General features: G+C 32.0%; 4 protein-coding genes across 10 annotated transcripts; 3 read left to right on the top strand and 1 right to left on the bottom strand.

Annotated features, from left to right (window-relative positions):
• Positions 1–384: 384 nt before the first annotated feature.
• Positions 385–11225, top strand: LOC105256401. 5 transcript variants are annotated; one of them, XM_025408192.1, is made up of 6 exons: positions 389–1441; positions 6818–7162; positions 8221–8498; positions 9301–9640; positions 9916–10053; positions 10344–11225. In XM_025408192.1, exons 3-6 carry the CDS (start codon positions 8237–8239, stop codon positions 10456–10458), a joined length of 855 nt encoding a protein of 284 aa, XP_025263977.1. In that variant the 5' UTR covers positions 389–1441; positions 6818–7162; positions 8221–8236; the 3' UTR covers positions 10459–11225. The 5 variants fall into 5 exon arrangements, with proteins under 5 accessions (XP_011264565.1, XP_025263977.1, XP_011264566.1 ...); XM_011266263.3 differs by lacking the exon at positions 6818–7162 and having other exon boundaries at positions 385–894; XM_011266264.3 differs by lacking the exon at positions 6818–7162 and having other exon boundaries at positions 405–1441.
• A 1670-nt stretch (positions 11226–12895) lies between these two features.
• LOC105256400 (E3 ubiquitin-protein ligase RNF34) lies at positions 12896–16312 on the top strand. 3 transcript variants are annotated; one of them, XM_011266262.3, is made up of 7 exons: positions 12896–13206; positions 13352–13437; positions 13735–13927; positions 14355–14466; positions 15044–15410; positions 15483–15663; positions 15765–16312. In XM_011266262.3, exons 2-7 carry the CDS (start codon positions 13390–13392, stop codon positions 15938–15940), a joined length of 1077 nt encoding a protein of 358 aa, XP_011264564.1. In that variant the 5' UTR covers positions 12896–13206; positions 13352–13389; the 3' UTR covers positions 15941–16312. The 3 variants fall into 3 exon arrangements, with proteins under 3 accessions (XP_011264564.1, XP_011264562.1, XP_011264563.1); XM_011266260.3 differs by having other exon boundaries at positions 12896–13237; XM_011266261.3 differs by having other exon boundaries at positions 12896–13241.
• Positions 16313–18463: 2151 nt separating this feature from the next.
• Positions 18464–19745, top strand: LOC105256399 (vacuolar protein-sorting-associated protein 25). The gene is made up of 4 exons (XM_011266258.3): positions 18464–18588; positions 18832–18977; positions 19179–19397; positions 19491–19745. The coding sequence occupies exons 1-4, from the start codon at positions 18539–18541 to the stop codon at positions 19601–19603; spliced, it is 528 nt and encodes a 175-aa protein (XP_011264560.1). The 5' UTR covers positions 18464–18538; the 3' UTR covers positions 19604–19745.
• A 314-nt stretch (positions 19746–20059) lies between these two features.
• On the bottom strand, positions 20060–22383 carry LOC105256398 (cyclin-dependent kinases regulatory subunit). The gene is made up of 3 exons (XM_011266257.3): positions 21949–22383; positions 20894–21021; positions 20060–20814 (listed from the first exon to the last, which is right to left on the bottom strand). Exons 1-3 carry the CDS (start codon positions 21999–22001, stop codon positions 20747–20749), a joined length of 249 nt encoding a protein of 82 aa, XP_011264559.1. The 5' UTR covers positions 22002–22383; the 3' UTR covers positions 20060–20746.
• Positions 22384–22560: the final 177 nt, after the last annotated feature.

Here is a 22560-nt window from a genome sequence, read left to right as displayed (position 1 = left end):
TTATTATATTCATATTTTATATTGATATCGTTACATCGATTTAATACTTATTTGTTATTTAATAACGATTATTTTTATCGATATCTCAGAGATAGATTTAGATTATTATTTATATAATATGTAAATAATGATATAAATCTATCTTTAAGATATCGATATAAAAATAATAAATTGTTATTAAATATTAACAAATAAATATCAAATATCAGTATAATAATATCAATATATATAATAATGATAAATAATATAAATTTATCTCCAAGATAAAAATAATAAATAAATTATGAAATATTAACAAATAAATATCAATTAATCAGCACACAGCCCAAGATCGCATATTGGGGGAGAAGAGGAAGCTTAAGGTAGGGGAGACACGCGTTCGTGCCAGAGCCGGAGAAGAGAAGGCGCGATCACGGGGAATCGCGATCAGTCTGAAAAAGTCGGCGCGCGAGGCACTGGCACAGCTACCTTTGCTTCAGTGCGCACGCAACCGAATCCGGTGCGCTACGGCCGCTTGACGCATCGCGAGGCGTGCTCCAAGTCGAAAAGCCGAGACGAGTCGGAAACCGCGCGATGTTGGAACGAAACAAATATTCGGACTGATAGAGCGTATCGCGAAAAAGATATTCGCGAAGCGATACAATAGAGTACAAGTCTCTACAAAGTGCGAGTTCATGTGGTGCCCCAGCAAGACTGATGTGAAATCCGCGGATGAAACATCAAGGATAGAAAAGGCGATGTACTGCGCTTCGAGAAGCCCATCAAGATTAATACAGACAGATTTATATTGATAAACGTGGAGGATACTCGGCGACTCAATCTCGATCTGCAAAGATCGATGACATTTGTTCGGACGAAGGGATTAGGACGAGTCTTCATCCCCCTTTCCACAAAGTAATTAATCGTGCCACCTATATTCAATTGATTTGGAGCATAAAAGCCAAGCAACGCACGGGATGAAGCGTCGCGGATAAGATCCATGCGGCGACTGGATCATCTGTGCGATGACAGATTACATCATCATGTGTGCGAGTCGCGGGAAACAGCGTTCGATATCTCGATATCCGTCCACTCGTTCGTTTTCTGGATAGGCACGAAACGGAACGGGCATTAACCAGGTGCGGGGACTGGATCGGCTCGCTTTATTCCTTTTTTCCCTTTTTTTTTCTTCCTTCTCCCTCTTTCTTTCTTCATGGCCGACAATGGCCGGGTAAAATAGACACTCTTCATCTTATTCGGGTACGGACGAGGAACAATGCGTGCGTAAAAATTGGACATCTGCGCGTCTATTGCTTCGACGCGCAAAGCCGTTGTGTGCCAGCTCTCTGTTAATCAACTCTGTTAATCAGTGTGTATCAAGATTTACCCTACATATCACCGGTCGGCGGATACGATCCGAGCCGCTGCACCGTCGCAAAATCTCCTATTGTTGTGAATAAAGGTAAAACAAGCTTATTAATCGTTAGTTTGTTAATTACAGCCATCTCGGATTTAATCAACTTTCCCTCTTTTTGCTTTTTCCTGTCTATAACAACACGGCAAAGTATTTTTTTTATTTTTTAAATTCCTTATTATAAAATTTTATCCACTTATCGAACATATAAATATATAATATATAACGTATAACGCATAAAAATATAATATATAACATATAAACGTATAAATTCTTTTAATCAATGAAAATTTTAATAATGAAATATTTCGGTTACAAAATGGATTACTATAAAAGCTTGCATGTATTTTATCGATTTTATCTTTACAACATTGAATGATTATTTGACGTTAGCGATACGTGATTGTAGTGAAAAAGTAATGCCTCTCTTCCTTGGCGATTGTCAAGCTCAATCGAGCATCAACATTTTTCTTCCGCATCCCTCAACTTTTTTCTTCCGTACCATTATTCGATTTTTTTTTTCGTTCTATGTCGCGACTCGAAAAAGCGTTGTTGGTCGATAATGGACAGGTGGATCTCGGATTACGATTTGTTGAAGCGAGCGAATGGATTAATCTCCGTGGTTAGGCACGTGTAGTGGAATATGCTGGAGTTTATGATTATACTGTGAGCGCAGCATCGATTTAGAAGCATACACATGAATGCGTAGATGCAGCATAACGGTCGCGTATTTATACATTCGCAATGAATGTGTATATCTTCTTGAAATACACACTATGAGGAATCGATCTCTCACTGTACTTTCTGCGAAACATAGATTTTGCAGCTCGTTGCTAACGCAAACTTGCTATTTTCGAGGCTGCAGCGATCGCGAAGCGCATGAATTAAAATCTTCGGCATAATCTGATTGAGATATTAATGAAGAAACAAGATTTTCTTATTAATTTACAATTTACATTATTAATCTTTTATTTCTCGAAATTCTCATATTTAAGATCCTTATACAAAAAAAAAAGATATTCTTGTTTTGAAAATATCTTTAGTTTTAACACGAAAATCTTGAAATGAGATTATATTGCGTTAATTAAAAAAAATAGAATTGCTTGAATAAAGCCATTTTATATAGTTCAAGAAAAATATATTCTTATGATTTAAGATTTAATTTTCTTGAGTGGAAAGGAAGCAATGTTAAACAGAAAATAACGTTTTTAAATCAAAGATTATAATTTTCTTAAAGTAGAATTAAATAATTATATATTCTTGAGATGACAATTACAATATTGAAATAAGACTATAATATTGTTGAAATTTAAAATTATGAAATTCTCCTAAGAAGATTATAGATTGTTGCGTATGTACAAAACAATGAATGCGTTAATTTCAGTATATAAGTTTTGATTTGACACTTATTTTTTTTTGTGTAATTTTTTAAAAACAAGATGGATGGAAAATTGATAATGAATATGAAATAAATATCAAGGATATTAAGATTCGATTATTTTAAATAACGGATATAATAAAAGTGTCAATGCATTTCGCATTTTTCGGCACGAATATGAATTTATCTTCGCTCCCTCGTGTGAACGGTACTTGGATTCGTTACATCACAGAGGATCACGTATTATAAAATCGCGTGTCAACGCGACCTCGTCGGCATTTCTTTGAAAATCCGGATTTTCCTACCCGTTCAACTTTGCTCATCTGACAGGTTTCAAGGTGTAAGACCCAGATACATTACTCGGATCCTTGAGGCGATATCCGGGCCATGGCCTCGACCTTAACAATCATCATCTTATTAGTGCGCAAAACCGCTATCAATCCCTCCGATTCCTCAATTAACTCTGCTCGATGTCTAATTAATTCACTTTGTAACTTTAGTTCACTTCCTTTTGTAACTTTATTTGATTGATTACCTTAACTTAATTAAAGCCCTTATTTAATTTTAAAATATGAATTTGGGATGTTGAATGAAAATGTAAAAATACTACAATGTTATATATATTTCAGATTATATTAATTAAAGATACATTATATGTATTATTAAATTCATATATTTATATAAAATTAATATATTTTATATTTAATTGCCTTTCTTCATTTTTAATGGGCAAAAAGGATAAGTTATCAATCATTTTTAATAATATTTCTTATTTCATTATGAAATATCCAAATTTTATGATTCCAATTTTTTTTCTAGCAAAAAAAGACTTGATCTGATCTCGCATATGTGCACGATAATTAATTATCGTGATATAGAATATAATTAATTATATTCTAATAAAGCTTTCGCGCACATTTTATATCTTCATTTACCTTCACATCTAGATCGCCATAATTTATGCATATGAGACGATTGCAGCAGATCGTCTGCGAATCGTCACATTCGCTTTCGCTATGATGTGGAAAATCTCGGATTACAGAAGCACGATCTTGTACATGTTCGCACATTAATGAATGCGTGCGTATCGTTTTATGAAAGAAATATTTGTATTACATGGAAAAGGCGATCGCGATACGCAATAAATCTCTCGAAATCAGTGATTTGCAATCTGTATAATCTTATATTACGCTACTTACGCGAAAATAACGCAATTTTATTCAAATTATTATTCTCTTAAAAGAAAATCAAAATATTATCTATCGTAATATTTAATTTTTTTAGAAATTTTTCTGTATCTCGATATTTAAATGCCTACGTTTCCTACATTTCCACCTAAAAATCTAATTTTTATCATTGCTAACATCCAAAAAAGTGTGTCGTAGAAAGCAGTCAAAATCAAAATTCATTTGATCTTATTTTTTTATGATGTGTTATTAACTTACTGTTCTTTTTCGTAGTAATTACGCCAACGGTTTAATTGTTCGCTCGGGAAAACATTGGCACGTGTCGCATACGATTAGAAAGTTGATTACGATCGTCCGATAATTATTCCTCATCATACTTGACTACGCTCGTAAATTAATTATTTACTGAGGCGCTTCTTGGCACTCGTCGCGAATAACAATCTCGGAGGTCACAATAAAAAACAAGTGATTTTATATTAATTATGAATCGACGAAACTCGTGAATGAACTGTCGATTCATTTTTTTTTATTCCGTTAACGATTTCCAGATCAAATATTCAAAGATTCAAAGATTAATTTCAGAATCTAATATTTGACTTGATCTTATTAATCGAATAAGATTACGATACATATCAATTGATAAACGAATAATTTAAAATATACATAAATAATTTTATTCTTTTTTTTTACGAAAGCTATCGAGAGCGCAATTTTTTAATGCGCATGTTACATTGATACTACCGTTAAGCGCGGGCACTAGGTCAGGAATTCGTTATATTTTGATGCGGAGGAATGCAAAATGTGCATCTGTATGGGTGCATATAAGATCAGGCGCAACGTGTTTCCGAAGCGCAACCGTAACACGTGTTATCGTCGAAATTGGCTCATCACGCAATTCAACCGCGAAATGATTTTAGGCATTAGATTTACATAGATTGAAGAGATTTAATCGAACCCTCGCAAATTAACAAGACATGCATCAATAAAATAAATCGATTGTCTTTTAGAATATATGAAAAAAGTATAATACAAAATTTTACAATGTTAAATAATAGTACTAAATCTCTTCTCCCTTTTTGCGTATTTCTTAGGAAATTAGCATTCTCAATATTTTGCAATTGTAAAAACTTAAAAAGGAAAAAAAGAAAAAAATGTATAAATTAATTGCCAATATTTCGAGAATGCGATATTTAAGAAATGAAAGTCTCTATGCAAAATGAAAATTCTCATTTATTTCTATCTTATCTAGAGCTTAATTAAATCCAGAAAGATCTTTAATCATTCTTCTTTCTTCATTCAAGTATTATCTATTTCACGATACTCTTGGATTCTTTTCCCAGATTTTTTCTGAAGCTCCGGCTTAATATCTCATTCTGGTCATAAACAGTTAGAACATATAACGAGACGTATAACATCCACTTGGAATACCTAAGGAACCGCGAATTTCATTGCTTTGCTCAATAAAAAAAAGAATCCGCTCGCGAATTTGGGGTCTCTCTTGAACCGCTAAAAAGATGAGGAGGAACCACTTAAAAACGACCCATTTTACAAGTTAACGGTGTTTGGTCGAAAAACACGCACCGCGGTCGATATCAGGGGTACGGGACCTAATTACAGGTGACTTAATAAAGAGGCGCCGTCTCGGTCGAGTTCGTTCTCCTCGCGCGGACGACACCGCGTGCATATCAAAATATACGGGTCAATCACATTTCGTATTCCGCGCAATGCACTTAGCGGTCGGCCCACCTTTTCTCCCCTGCTCTTCTTCTTCTTCTTCCCTCATTCCCCTGCCGAACTTCACTCTCGTCGTGTCGGACGATGTGGGCCGGTTCGCCGACGATCTAGATCAAATCAAGTCGGTTACGTTGATTTCCGTTGAGTTCTAATAGAATATCTCACAACACTCAAAATAATGTTTCGCTGATGTAGGTAGATTTCTAGGTATCATCAGAAAAATTTATCGCTGTGTTTGCTAAAAGATTGTAACATTTATAGCAAATTCTAATATCTTTTGGCAATTTTAGATCCCGCTGCCAAATATTAATCACTGCGTTGGATAAATATTAGTTTCATATTAGAATGATCTTTGTGAGATAATTTTTCTCAATCAAACTTTATAACAAGTTTGATTTAGCTTTGGTAAGGATCACAGCAAAATTTTCTTTTCGAATTTCATTAACAATTCAGATTAATTCTGTCTGTCATTTAAATTGATTAGGTGCAAAACGTGGACGACCACAGTATTTATTAGTCATTTATCTACCTCAGTTAAATTGTTACCGTAGTTGTAAAATAATTCTTTAAGTGAAAAACATTTCGAATGATACCGGTCGTATTCGATAACGAATTGTTACGATATTCGGGACACGAAGCGGATTAAATGTGGACAAATTTCGGGGCAAGTTCGTAAAACTCGTTACATCGGCGTATATTAAAATCAGTATTAAAATGAATACGTGGAAGGAATGCTGATCCTCTTCACAAACTGTCAAAAATTTAGATCGTAAGTTAAAGTGCTCAGTTGCAATTATTATGAATAAATATATCAATATCGTAATTAAATTTAAACGTATGCTTTGGGAAAGAATTATTAATAGCTTAATAACAAATAGTCGAAAAAAAGAATACTATAATTATTTGCAATATATATGCAATCGTTTTATTCTATGTATAATTATTATATATAAATTATAATTATAATTTATAATTTATAATGTTTATAATATATATAAATTATAATTATAACATATAATTTTTATAAATGTAATAAAATATAATATACAATATAATGTAAAAAAATTCAAGAATTATAACAAATTATTTTAACATGATCAATATTTTTGCTCGGCTCATTCGCAGAATTATCGTGATTCGAGAAACAAACGGTATGTACACTACAGTATACACGACAAGGATATGTGTACCTATACGGACAAACAACATCACGTTTTTCTAGGGCGAAGCCCAGTCGCCTGGTTCCCCCCTTTAACCACGGGGGGGTTTTGCAGTTCGTATATACTGTTACACCGATCAAAAAGGTACGGAATCGACCAAAGCTTACTGAACCTGGCAAAACCGTAATAAGGAAGACATGAAACGACGTGTGCACGTCACACGCATCTTATGACGTAAAGGAAAGAAGAGAGAAGATGTGCATTTTTATCATAAAGGCGATATGATTTAGTCCTGCATGTCCTTATAAAAGTATGCGTATAAAAAGATAATCTAAAGTGAAACACAAAAATTCCGAAGCTCTTTATTTTCGAATTCTTAATCCAATGCGTGTGTGTTTGTGACTTCATAATTAATAAATTTAAAAAATATATTATATTTAATTAACAAAGTTTCATATTTAATTAATAAATTTTTATTATATTATTTTTATTTTTATTATAATTAATAAATTAATTTTATTAAAATTAATAAAATATTTAAGAAAATATATTTAATTAATAAATTTTTATTATATTTTTATTACATTATTTTTATTTTTTTAGTATAATTAATAAATTTTTATTAAAGTTTTAGATGTCAGATATACGTTGGATGGAATAAAGGTTCACGCTCGAAAAAAACAACGCACGATTATTTCGAAAAAAAAGAAGCTAAAGAGCAATTTATTCTCCTTATTCCCAAATTAAATTTCTAATTGACCGAATTGGCTAAGCTCGCGGCCAGACGCGCTCGTCCCGAATATCAATCAGGCGAAAATTTTCTCGCACGCGAACAGGATGTTAATCACACCGATGACGACAAAATCCATCGGCGATATCTGTCGGGGAAAAATTTTTTTCCCTCCCCGATGCCTGCGGAGACGTTTTACCTCGAGAGAGCGAGAGAGAGAAAGAGAGATCCAACGCGGGTACCGTAAGTCTCGTGAGTGCGATGCGTATAATACACGCACGCATCGTGTGCGTTGCGATTTATCGCAAATAATTCCGCGGGATCTGTCGTGCGGCCTACTTGAAACGCCATCGCGCCATTAAAAGAAACGACAGAATTACGGGGTATTCGTAAATAAGACTATTAATTTAATCCGCACACTCTACGATCTACGATGACGTGAAAATACCTATTAACTTTATTTTCCGTGGTTAGATCGATTGCTTCTTTCTGAAAAACAATGATCCAGGAATAAAATAAACCTTCGAAGACAGGAATCTAGATTACTCCGCCGACCGATGCTCACGAATCTAATAATTATTTGCTAATTATACCCGCGAATACGACAATCCGCTCACGAGATCTGATTTTGATCGCAGCTGCTCGGACGACAAGATGACGCGAAGAGAGCTCTTGTTGCTACTCGGCCTGGTCCTGCTGAAAGAATCGTCCGGTGTCGAAAGGGACGCGAAGAACGAGGCTACCGGCCAACGGCCACATCACAGACAAAAGAGGGTCCTTTGGTTCACGAATGACGGACGAATCGCGCTGCCGCCTGGAACAATCATGACGATCACGCCAACGTTAGCGTTGCCCTTCGTCAGGCATCCACCTTACGGTTTCCTCAGCAATATGACCATCAGTCTGCCGTTCACGAGTGAGTCTGTTCATCCATTAATCATCCCGCTGCGCGGAACATTGATCTTTTTTTCTTGAGGTCTCGTACAGAGCGAGGTCTTGCGAATCGAATTCTCTTGCGATCATAAATATTAGAGAGGAAAACAAGGCAAAAGCGAAAAAGATTGAGGAACATGTGACTCAATTCGATGTCATCAATGATTACAGTGTTTTAATTGAAATTATTAAATATTAAATGTTAATTAATTAATCAAAATTATTAAATATTAAATAATTATTAAATATTAAATATTAATTGATATTAAAAATTAATTACTTCCTGTGAGAAATTCAATATTATACAAAGAGAGAGTGAACACAGATTTCGATCTTCCTTTGAAAATTAAATTAAGATCTGTATTAAAATTCTGTCGAATTAAGAATATCTATTTGAAGAAGAAATTCTATATATTTGATCCATTGAAAAATTTTTTATTTTTAACTCAAAAGAACAAGAAAGATATGATTTAACTCGACATCAATAATTATTGTATTAATTGACATTGAGAATTAATTTATTTCTTGTGAGAAATTCGAAAATTGTAAATAGAGAAACATTAGACTCTATTTTTTGAAAAATAAATTAAGATTTGTATAAAAATTCCGTTAAAATAAAATCTATTTAAAAAAGGATAATGTTATATATATATTTATAAATGTATTTATTGAAGTATTTTCTATTTTTTTAATTCATTTAAATATTAAATAATTCTATAATGTCGATTCTCATTCTCTTAAAATTATTCTCGAATTTATTATTAATTTATTTAATTCCTTTTCAGTCGACTTCGACAAGCTGGGCTTGACGGACAACGAAAATCCGTATGGTGCCTTGCCGCCTAACTTTGACAGGAAGCTAAAGAGCCGACAGGCCGGCATGATGATGGCGGATTTTATTGCAGCCTTCATCAAACGTAGATTGCACAAGCGGGACACGGCAGAGGTGCCGAAAAACGCGTTCCATGGCGGAGAACGGGCCTTACTTTATGGCACTGCCGAAGATATGCTGAGCGCTTTGGGAATGAATGGAAAAGCGTGTTTGTTGAGGGCGATTTGCGAGGTCCAGGGACACCATCTCAATAACTTTGGCCTGATCGGCGAGATGCTAAAGTTGTTCTTCACGTAAGTCGGATTCAATTCAATTAGTTGCAAGTGTAAATTTTTCGCGAGATATGCTTGCGAAATAATTTTACTTTATTTTAATAGCTGTAAAATATAAGTATATTATTTTAAAATATAAGTATATAATTTTACTTTATTTTAATCTGTAAAATATAAGTATATTTTATAATTACATATAAAAATTAAATATAAATTATGTACAATTATATATATATATAAAAGTTATATTGAATATAAAAAGATGTTGAATAAAATCGCAATAAATTCGCTTTTAGTGCCAGTCGATCGCCGTTTGCGAATCTCCTCAAGGAATATGTCGAGGCGGAAAATCGCGGGAAATTTCACGGCGAGTGCTGGCCTTACTTTAAGGATTGCCCGAAATCCTTATTTCTACCCTCCACCAATAAATATCAGTTAGTAACATTACTTTCATAATTTTCGATCTACAATATAAATTTGCAGCATCAAAAATCGTAGAATTATTTTATTTGTTGAAAGACACGAGATCTCCGATCATTTGCGTTCTACCTTCTTTTCGAAGTAGCCTTCTGCAGGGTCTCTTACAATTATCATATTATAGATATTTATTTTTATTAAAGCTGTCAGAAAATCAATACATATTTTTTACATTTTTTCTTATACTCTCCTGATTTTTACTATATATATTTTTTATTATAAATAAAAAATGTTGATTATTTTTTAGGGAAGATTCGAAGCACGACGAAGAGGATGAAGAGGACGAGCATTGGAATCAAATTTCGAGTGAACTCGATGAAGAACCTCTCACGAGGATATCGGAACAATTACATGCAATGTAATTGCAATTATATAATTATAATTTTACACTAGATAATTCATGTCTAAAGAGAAAAAAAAAAGAAACGCGCACTTAGACTTCTTCTCTCGAACACAGAGAATTCTCTGACATTTCTCTGACAAATGATTTCCATATAAGTAAAGTAAAAACCTTGTCCAAAGAGTAAGGAGAAGTTGACTTCCTTCGTAGACTTCATGTTGTTAGTGAAGAATATTACAATTTCCTTTCGCGTCGAATATAAGCATTCAACTCGGGATTTTTTAAATAAGAAAATATCCTTTAAACATAGACTCGGGAATTAACGCTATAGATACGCGGGATTATAACAAATATTTCGCGGAATGCATGTAAAACTTATATAGATTCTTTAAGAAAAAGCTCATAAATAAATAATAAGTAATAAATAATAAATAATGTTAATACGAGATTAGATTACCATTATTGTACAGCTACAACACCGTGATAGGTCAAGTTCTCGGCCGAGATATCGCATACTATATAGGTATAATACTATATACCTGTGTAACATCCGAATACGAGAAACTGCCAAAAGTTTGGCTAGTCGTTGACAGTGTAAAACGAAATCGAGGTTTTATTAACTTATTTGTACAGTATGAAAATATTTTTATCGACTTACTAATTATATTTAATTAATTGTGCGTGTATGTATACGATGCGATTTGTAATATGACTATAGAGACACAGACGGTATCAGTCAGTATTGCGCAATCATGTGTAATTATACAGAGTGAGTAAAGTTAAATAACTACTTTTTCTTTTTCATGTCATATTTAATTTAATTAATTAATTTATTTATTTATCTGTTGCTCTTGATTTTTATATTTTGCGAATCACTGTATATATTGTCATTAATTGAACTTTTGTACAAAATAGTTAGAAATAATTGCAACTTCTTCATCATACAGAACTTTTATACCTAATTTTAAACGAAATATTTTTAACAGTAATTTTCTTCATAACTTTTTAAATTAAGCAACGATATATAAATATATATAAATGATATATCCACGAGAGAAACGTACATCATGTGTTCGAAAATTTCAGAACACAATACCATGCTGCCATAATAAATATAGTAAATGTATATCAGCATCGTATGGAACATAATAATTGTGTTACCTGCCTTTTACAAGTGAATTTTCAGTGTAAACAAAAGTGTAAACGAATTATTTATAGAATCGTCTCGCGAGAAAAAATACATGAATATAAGTCATAATTTATATATACAATAAAATACATTTTTTAAGAAATATTTTTGATTTGATTGATTTGTTTGACACTTATAATGGTATATCATTATTTTATATTGTAATCAGATTGTAGTCAGATTTATCAGACAGAAAAATTTTTCTTTAATAGTCATTAAAGATGATATTATTAAAAGGTTTTAATTCGCTTTATCAAACGGTTAATAACACTGATATATATATATATATATATATATATATATATATATATATATATATATATATATATATAGTAAGATACTGATAACAAAGTATCTAATAATATTTTGTAAAAATTTCTCAGAAAATTTCTTGATTTTTCAGATATTTTCATTTAAAATTTCAGGCAAGAAAAATATTTTAAAGATTTTTTATAGTTCGATTTTCTAAAATAAATTAACTGTAACCATAAAATGTAAACATATGATAAAATATAATTATAATTATTTTATATGATATAGTTTGTATCTGGATGAATTAAAAGATACAAACTATATCCAATTATATGTTGTGTATTGATAAAACATTATATATAATTCTCAAAAAATTCAGGAACATCAGATCACCAAAATTGGTGATTTTGAATTTTAATTAAGATTATTTTTCAAGGTTCTCAGAAAGGTTCTAGTGTGGGAATTGTTTATCTGTATTATTTATAATAAAATTATCGGAAGGAATTTTTAAAAAATTCCATAAAAATTTCAGATTTTTCATGTTTCCCCCCCAGGGAGTAGACACTCTGAACAAATATCCCAGCAAACACCAAGTAACAGTTATATAACTGTTAGTTGTAAGTTGTTTCCCATTCAACAATATAACAGTTACATAACATATCTATTATGTAACTGTTATATTGTTGAATGGGAAATTACAACTAACAGTTATATAAATGTTACTTGGTGTTTGCTGGGATGTATACATTCTCAAAAATACCCGCACTCGATCGGTAAGCGAAAATAACAAGTTTCTTGTTCAAAAAATTTACACTTTTTCTCGATAAAATTTACAATCGGTAATTCAATATATAAATCAAATAAATTAGACAGATTAAGATAATTAAATATATTCGCACACATGACAGAGCAATTGAATAAAAATGACTGATTTCATATCGATACCCCCTGTATCGTGCATCGATATTCTCAACATGATAAGAGGAGACTTATCATTATTAAATATGATAAGAGGAGAAGAATGTTATCGCGAAAGTTCCGGTGAAGCTTGAAGAAATGTGTCATATGACCGGTGCATTATGACACATTTAATTTCTCAATTTGATCTCGAGAGGCGTAACTCGATGGATCAAGCGTGAGAGGAAGGGAAAAAGAGGGAGTGGAAGAGGACGACGACGTCGACGACAAGGAGGACGACACAACGGGGACGTGCAGGGATATTCCTCACCGATTGGCGCTTTTGTTCCTCATCCGCGACTCGCGAAATCGTCGTCATCGGCCATACTGGACCGATAACAGTACTGTAGTGACGATATCGATTTAAAAAAGGTTACGCTCCCTATTATGTCGCCTCTACGACGTGCGTGTGTATAGCATTCATTCTCTATCATAGATTTACGTAGGATGTATCATACGACGTATATTCCCGTTGCTTCCTAATCTCACGACGCGTTCGCGACATTCCTATTTTCAGGCCGACGAACGGGCTGTTCCGGGGATCCCTCCAGCGAGATGGCTTGCGAGGCCTGCAGTGCAAAGTTCAATTTGTTCAAGAGAAAAGTGAGTGGACGGTGTTTTCCTTGGCACCGCGTACTTGATCCGAAACGAATCTTAGAAAAGATTAAACTTATGATTTGGGCGAAAGAAGACGCGTCTCTTTCGATACATGTCACCACAAGTTTCAATTTTTTATCAGCTCAATGACTTAGTAATTAAGATTTTGCTCATGTTAAATACCTCGAAGCTCTTCCGAGCTTTTCTGGAGGATTTAAACATTTCCAGAAACTCTTGAATTAGGTCACAATTATCTGCTCGAAAGATAAAAGTTATGACATACATGATATAAACTATTTGTAGAAACAGTGCGCAGATTGTCTGAGGCACTTCTGCTCGGAATGCGTCATCAAACGACTGGATAAGGTATTTACCTGTGACAGCTGCGGTGTACTTTCAAGGAGGCCACTTGTGAGGAATCAGATCAGACAGATACGTTCTAAGGACTTGCGTCAGTATCTTGTGGCAAAGAAAGTCTCTGTCAAGGGATGTGTTGGTACGCGCATTAATGTTGTCCATTGACATAGTTTTGTATATAATACATCCTCTTAATAAATACTAACTAAAAGATTCAGAGATTTTTTTAGTATAAAATAAGTTAAGAGAGAAATCTATTCTCTCAAATTCAGTATGGTCTGTATTTAATATTTGATCTGTCCAATTTATGAAGATTAGAAATTTATAGTAGACACAGCTTTTATACAACTTTTAAATCTCTCTTTCTACCTGTTTTTATGAATGCAATATTCCAAATTTTTCATTTCTTAAATTAATTTAAACTTCAATATATCAATATATTATTCTGAATTTTTATGCACATTCAATGATTAATACATGTATTAAATATATAGTTTCCGTCAAAATGAAGATTGAATATACACTGTGATGGAAAGAGCTTCATAGGCCATACTTTGATGTTTCAGAGAAGGAAGACTTGGTACATTTACTAATGCTCTTTGCTAACGGAACTGATCCTTGCTCTAGTACTGACTATAGTACAAGCGCCGGGACACAAAACGCTGCTGCAGAGCCACTGTATGTTACATTTTACATAGCAGCATGTACATTTACTGACACTAACGATTTGGAAGCTAATTTTTTCCGAACAACGAAAATTTGATTTATTTTATTTTAATATCGAATTTTGTTTTGATGATTTAAAAACTTTTCTTTATGAAGATATAATTAAGATAAATTTTTCAAAATTTATCTTAATTATATCTTAATAAGTCAGTATTTGTTATATTTAAATAAAAATATGATAAAATTTTATGCAACAAATTCTGTTGACGTATATATGTGCCACCAATTATCAAGGAGTTAAGGTATTAGAAAATATTACAATACTAATAAGTTGCTTTGAAAAGTTTAAAGGAAATAATTATACAGAACATATTTATTATAGATACACATTAAACAGATTTATAAACTTTACTAGTTTTCACTACTTTTATTAATTTCACAGAAAAGATTTATCATTAAGTTCTTACAAAAGAAGAATATAAAAATATTTCTTCTATAAATTCTTTTAAAAAATCTCAAATAAATTAGGACACATGTTACGAAAACATACTTTAAAATAGTACAAATATGTTTATGATTATGACCGTAGAGTATATTCCTCCTCAAATACATTGGAAAACACACCAAATGTCAGTACTGCAAATGACGAACCACACGAAGATACGCGAGCACAAGCACAACCCACAAGGAGTGAAGATGTCGAAATGGTAGAGGAGCCAAGCGAAAGTAGTCATAGCAGTCCGATCATTAGTGTGCCAGTTAGCGATAACGAATCACCCGAGGAAGGACCGACGAAAAGTAATAATGTTGAAATACAAGAAGTATCAGAAACTGATACTTCTGATAACAGTCCAATCGAACCCAATAATACATCGGAGCCGGTTATTACCGAGCATGAGGAAATTTCCGAAGCGTCGAACGAGAAAAAGTCGGATATGGTTACAGAAATTCCCACGGTATGATAGGCAACATTCACAAATCTATAAATCTGTATAAATTTACCTTCAATTCTATCCTTCTTCTTGCAGTGGTCAGATAAAGTACAATTGTCAGACATAAAAGAGATGTCGGAATTAGAGTATCTAAGTGTTAAACAATTAAAAAATCTGTTGAGTACAAATCGTGTAGATTACAAAGGCTGTATAGAGAGGCAAGAGTTGTTGAACAGAGTATCTAGATTATGGCAGGAATATAAACAATCTAGACAAGGTAAGGATAAATATATTAATGTGTGTATAATTATACATGTCTCGCCATTTTGGGTTTTACTTTGAAGAATTCTACACATTGTCATAAATGAATTATTACAGATGTGGAAAAACTCAGCGAGGAAGAATTGTGTAAAATTTGTTGGGACGCTCCGATCGAATGCGTAATTTTAGAATGCGGCCATATGGCCTGCTGCATAAACTGTGGTAAACAAATGTCCGAGTGTCCGATATGCAAGCAGTATGTCGTTCGTGTTGTACGATTCTTCAAAGCCTAATGACTGGAGTGTAACCGTGCATAGCGATTGACTATATTTTTAAATCTGCGCGAGGTCCGACGAAACGCAATTAAAATCTTCTTATCATTTGTTACATCATCAAATAAATTTATGACAAGGAATCGAATCGTGAAACACCAAGCTCTTGTGCGACAATTTTATCGGCACATTGTGGTGAATAATATAAATCGCAAATTATATAGATGGATTCTATATGTGCGATAATCCATATTTTTATTAAAATTTAGTTGAGTTAATCTTTTGTCATCTGAAATATAATTCTTTTCTTAGGCGATGTACAGTCGATTTCCTCTATTCTATTATCATCAGGATCATAGAAATAGTATAAATAAACTGAGTATTAATTAGTTTAAAGAATTATAATTAATTTATTAAATAGCTTAAAGAACAAGTAAAAAAGATATAACTAAAAGCTAATGAAAGAAAATAAGGATAACTAAAACATGTTAAATTTTGAATGTTAAATTATATAAATATGTCAAATTTCAATTCTAATTTAGAAATCATTGTTATAACATTACTATGCAAGTATATTTTCTCTCCTTTTTTTACTTATAATTTTTACTTAGTCTTTAAATTGCACACATAGGTCTATTTAAATTATATCTATGATCACACAAGAAAATATTATAAACATTCCTTTATTCTATAATTTTCTTTTAATCACTGCTTTTATTCTAATGTATGTGCAGAATAAAAATATCATTATCTGCTCTGTTTTTCACTTTCTCACGTTAACATGATTACATGACAAATGTGAGCAATAGAAAAACAGCATAATAAAATATCTTATTTAGCTGATCTTAAATAAAGGAAAAATCTAGAATAGAGGATCATAGAATAGAAGAAATCGATTATATTTTGAAATCAATGTCTAAATGTGTATATTAATTATAAATTAGGATTTATATATATATATATATATATATATATATATATATATATAAAATGTGAGTGAATTTTCGAAGTGCTACGAAAGAAGATAAGGTTTTTATATTACAGAATTGAAAATATTCCGAGATACTTTGAGAATATATTGTGATTTCGGAAATTTTGTAAATTCTGTATTGTACAGTGTATCTTTTTTATGAAAATAAACTATAAATGAATTCTAGTTCTGCGAAATATTAAATACTTGAAAACCTCCGTAGGAGTTCTTGGGATAGAGAGAGAGTGATTCTATTAAAATTTTAATTAAATTCTTGATTATGTTCTTTTAATATTTTGCCAATCTTTGAAAGCTTAAATTTTTGTAATTTAAACTATGAGTTAATATTCTAAGTGTTTGAAATTTTTAGAATTATATTTTGTGCCAATTTTCGATAATATGTCAGATATATTTCGCAAACTTTTGGATTAAAATTATCAATTACTCCAATGTAAAGGAATTTACATTTAATATTTAGCATAAATTGCGAATTTTTATTTACAATTACAATTGATGTTTAGCATTTAAATTGCAAAAATTAAAATTGTAAATGTTATTTTATTTGCTCTATGCAAATTAAAAGAAATATAATCGAAATATCCTAAATGTTAACAGAATAAATGTAACAAAAATGCTGAAGCATATTTTATTATGTATTATACGATCATTATGCATGAATATCTTGCGTTTTTTTTAACATTGTTTTTACAAAAGCAAAAAATACTATATAACAGATATTTACGAGAAAAAATATATATTCTGATAAATTTTTCTACAATATGTACACATAATTACACATGTATATATCTAGTACATTATACTTCATTTAAAAGAAAAACTATAATATGATAAACATAATAGTCAATCAGAAATTCTTACTTTACTATTTGTAAACATTCCTCTTACTTATATATGCAATATTCCTTCTTTCAATTATTTTATGATACATTATTTAATAAAATTTTATAAATCAAAAGAAAAAGATAATAATAATAATTTCCATATATGTGCAAGTATGTACATTTCACTATTTGTGTGAAAATGTATGTCTATCTTCAAGGAATGTAGCAATTACTACAACATGAAAAGGAACACTTGCCTGACATTTTATGCAGACTTATGTTAAACAAAATATATGATACAAAACAAATATAAATCAGTAATGCAATAGAGCTGGATAAAAATATACTTTACATTGTTAATCTCAAACTGAAACATTGATTAGAATCTTATAAATATAATCGATAAAAATATTAACTGAATAAAATTAGCTTATTAAATTTACCCTGTTGCACATAGAGAAGGGATCAATATAGAAAATATTATCCTGAATAATGAGATGTACATTATATTATTGCAAAAAAACATATATTCATTAGTTTCAAATTTAAGATCATGAATCTGAAAAAAGAAAATCTAATTTAAAAATAATTTATACAAAGAAATCTTGACAATAAATCTATAAATCTAAAGTGGATTAAAAAATATAACAAATTTGCTTTTATATTGTTCGCGAGCGATAATGCGAATAAATGCATTATTTTCAAGCATCCTCGAGATGTTAAATAATTTCTTTTGTAATATCTGCGACATCCTTGACAGTTTGACAGCGAGATACACGATTGTCCCGCGACAATTGATTACTAACAATGGCAGAAATTGAGTGGCCGTGGCAATACAGTTTCCCTCCGTTCTTTACGTGAGTATCATCGTAAAAAAAACGTACGATTGCGCGACAAAATTAGAAACGTCATTAAACGCTTGATGTTCAACCACAAAATATATTTTGTTGAAAATCGCGTAATGTCGTATAGGTTAAGAATCTAAATTGAAGACGAAAGTACGTCGTTTTACGATCGTATCTTTCGCAAAATGATGTAAAAAAAATATATACTTGGAATGTTATTTCCCATGCGTTTACGATTTCGTTTTGTCACTGCAGACTTCAACCTCATGCGGACACTAGAGCCAAACAAATAGCGGCCTGGAAGAGTTTAGTACTGGAATATTATCGTATCACGAAGCAGGCTGTCGTGGACGTGCGAGAAGTGCACACGAACCCTCTGTTCAACAACACCAATATAAATAGTATCCTTCTTATTCGTTATTAAAAGACACTTATTTCGCATCATTTTATTATACATATAATTTTATTATATGCTCTATTCAATAGAATTTCTATATTTTATAATTTATTTTTTCTTGTAATAGTTACTTGATAATATTATCTATAATAGTTTGTAGCAGTTAACATTTCCTGCTGAGAACTCCTTAACAGAATAATAATAGGAAAGCTGCCATCCGAAGCTGTGTTAATAATATTAGAAGAACTGGGAAAATCAGGAAACGCATCTCCATTGGATAAGAACAAACAGAGATGGTTGGTTTATTGGCACACTTTAGAGGAATGGGGTGATATAATATATAATTGGGCACAGGAGAATGGTTTTGTTGGATCTGTGTGCACATTATTTGAACTAACACAAGGGGAGGACACGATTGAACAAGGTATGTGGATTTTAGTTGTGCATAATACTGCGTGTTGTACTCATGTTACGATATCACGACAAATGAATCTTTTACATATGTTTCAATTTATAGAATTCCATGGTCTCGATACAGAAGTATTAATCAGATCATTGAAAACGTTGGAAGCTGCCAGAAAAGCAGAGCTAATATTATTTGATGAAAACCAAGGTGTCAAATTCTTCTAATCCTTGGAAAATTACATAAGCATTACTGAAAATCGTATGATATAGATGTGAAATAAATTACACATTTCACACATTATAGCTTATAAATATCTGCATTTAAAGATAAATGTTTTTATCAAATTTATGATTACACAAATGATGTAAAGAAAATATTGTTAAATATAAAGTGATATTGTTTATAAATAAGATGATATTATGTGTTCATAAATGCAAACATTTATTTAACATAATATTAATAATACATCTTTTTCTTTTTTCTTATAAAAACTAAATCAAAATCGTTAAGTATACCTGAAGTTTGGGTGTAAGAATTCATAAATAATAAACATTCGTTATTCTGTGTATAATCGTTTTTAACTAATTCGGTTTAAAACTAAACTTGTTTTATAAACTAATTCGGTTTAAACATTATTTAGTTATACACTTTTCAAGGTATATAAATCATATGCAATAAGATTAGTCAAGAGAGAAAGAGCAAAAATAAAAATAAAACATTTTTAAACAGAGTCAAAGTTGAAACGAATTATGTAGAACATGTGTTTATACTTTCTTGTATTAATTGTGTTAAAACTTGTCAAACTTAATGAAACCTTTACTCTAAGCGCCTTAACTTAACTGAAATTTTTAATCTAAAAGGCACTCTATATAATCACAAGAATAAATTCTTATAAGTTACTTCGCTTCAGAATTAGAACTTTTGAGGACAACTAAAATATGTCACACACTGTCAAAATTAATATATCGTTAGATATCTTTCATGCTTGAGTTTTTTAATGCGAGAAGATGAGACCTATGACAAAGCAATAATTAAGAACTAAAATACTTTATAGACATATATACAGCATACTTGCTCGACATTTTTTTATGAATGGCTAAGCGAAGTAATTATAGACACAAAGACCATGGACATATTATTCTGTGGAATTTAACCAAACTACTATATAATTGATTTGCGCAATTTCCTTAAATCAAATCTATAGAGAGTTTATTCGAGATTCCTTTAGTGCATTGTAATGTTAAAAACAATTAAAGAAGGAGGAGAAGAAAATAATATTGCTCTACCATCACAAATATCCCACCATAAATATGAACATGATCTAAATCGTTATTTACAAGTTAATAGTGTAACAATTTCCTCCACATTCAATTGTCTTCCTCTCTCAGTTCTGGAGGGGTGGTTATTTTTCTCTTGAATAAGAGAATGTGTGGTTCTGAAATCATTCATTTGATTAAACGAAATTTTTCATCAATTATACACCAATGAAACATCATATTAATATAAATACATACCAGGTTCGTGAATCATATAATGCACCCATCCTTGACTCTGCTGGACTCCAATGGCTCTCCATTCCTGCTCTGACAGTAAATGAGTCCTCGGAACTAGTTTCACCATTTCTTTTGGCAAAACAACATGCCTATAGAATTTATAAGAAAAAGAAAAAATAAATGATAAAAAATAAAAATATAAAAATAATATACGAGAAAAAATAAAAATAAGAAATACGCATGATAAATCTTATAAATCTTCTTTAGAGATATTTGTATAAAATATATATAATTTATATATAAAAAAAAATAAGTGTTCACATTTCCTTTATTTAAAGAATAATTTACTAATTTAAATAAAAATAAAATTTATCAATTTGCAAAATGACACAGTTCTAAATTCAGTAAACTTCTAATTCAATTTTGTTGTTTTTAGAAATTAATACAATTAAACAAAAAATAACATTTAGCTTTTCTTCCATAATTCTTTAATTTCAAATATTATGGTTGTGATATACATTAATTAATATATTAATATAAGTAATTAATATATTATTAATGTCACTTATTATCAATATACATCACGTCTATCTTACTAAAAGATATCTCACATAAAACGACAAATTACGAGAGATAGAGTACATAGACATATAGAGCGCATTTTCTTCTCATCCGAAGCAAATGCTCGCGCTGAAGGTCAAGGAATCTGAAATCATGTCGAAACAGTATGTCGAATCTATTTAAACAGAAAAAAGCAATAGATCGAAGATTGCTAATTTGGACTGGACAAGGTTTAGCAACAAAACAAATTGACAGCGCGAACTTTCTCGATTCGGCCATTTAAACGATGTTTCGACATGTTCGGAAACGAGGAAGACGAGAAGAGAATGGGGAAAAGACGAGAAAAAACCACGAGAAAAAGAGAAAAAAGAATAAATCAGGCGCAGAGCTATCGTCTCGAAATTAGGAAACGTCAAATCTCACGAGGTATCGAGGTCAGCGAGGGCTGACCCGATTCGAGGAAGAAAGAGAGGCCCATAAGACCACAAAAGACTCTCTGTCCGCGTTGTACCCACCTGTATTCGTACTTGTCGTCGTAGTACTTGCTAGAGTAGTAGATATTCGACATCGTATCCTCTAACTACGCGCGACAGATTCCGCGAGAGATCACCGAGGGAGCGAGAAGGACGGAGAGAAAGATTCGGATTCGCGAGGAGACAAACACACATACACACGAGGCGAATCCTTCGAAAAGGCCACTCGCGCTAGCGTGCACACGCTGTCTAATTTGAAAGTTTAACGGATATGCCGGCCGAGCATGCGAACGGCGGAGGCGGCAACGAGTGCGCGACCGCGCGAGTCAAGAGAAGTTTTCGCGGAGTCGTCGCAACGCGCTCCTCGTCGACGTGGTCGATATCCTGGCGCGACAAAAGTGTCGATCGCTCGACGCGAGTACCGTCGTCGCTCTCCAAGTGACCCGAAAGAGCTCCTCCTCGTCGCCCCTCGTCGATCAACCGGGTTCCGTTCGTCGACTCGCGTAGTCACGTGATCAGCTGACTGTCTCGCGGCTGCGCCGAGATGGCGCTTCTTTCGCTGCCTAAAGTCACTAGATCAGTATTCTTAGACGGGCTAGGTTTTCTCGCGCATGCGCATTGAATATGATATCACTGAAGTAGATAATCGCAATG

The sequence above is a fragment of the Camponotus floridanus genome, unplaced genomic scaffold (assembly GCF_003227725.1).
Source record: "Camponotus floridanus strain SB8 unplaced genomic scaffold, Cflo_v7.5 scaffold2, whole genome shotgun sequence".
In the NCBI taxonomy this organism is placed as follows: domain Eukaryota; kingdom Metazoa; phylum Arthropoda; class Insecta; order Hymenoptera; family Formicidae; genus Camponotus; species Camponotus floridanus.
Note: the sequence above shows the minus strand (reverse complement) of the source record. Positions and strands in the feature narration are given on the sequence as shown.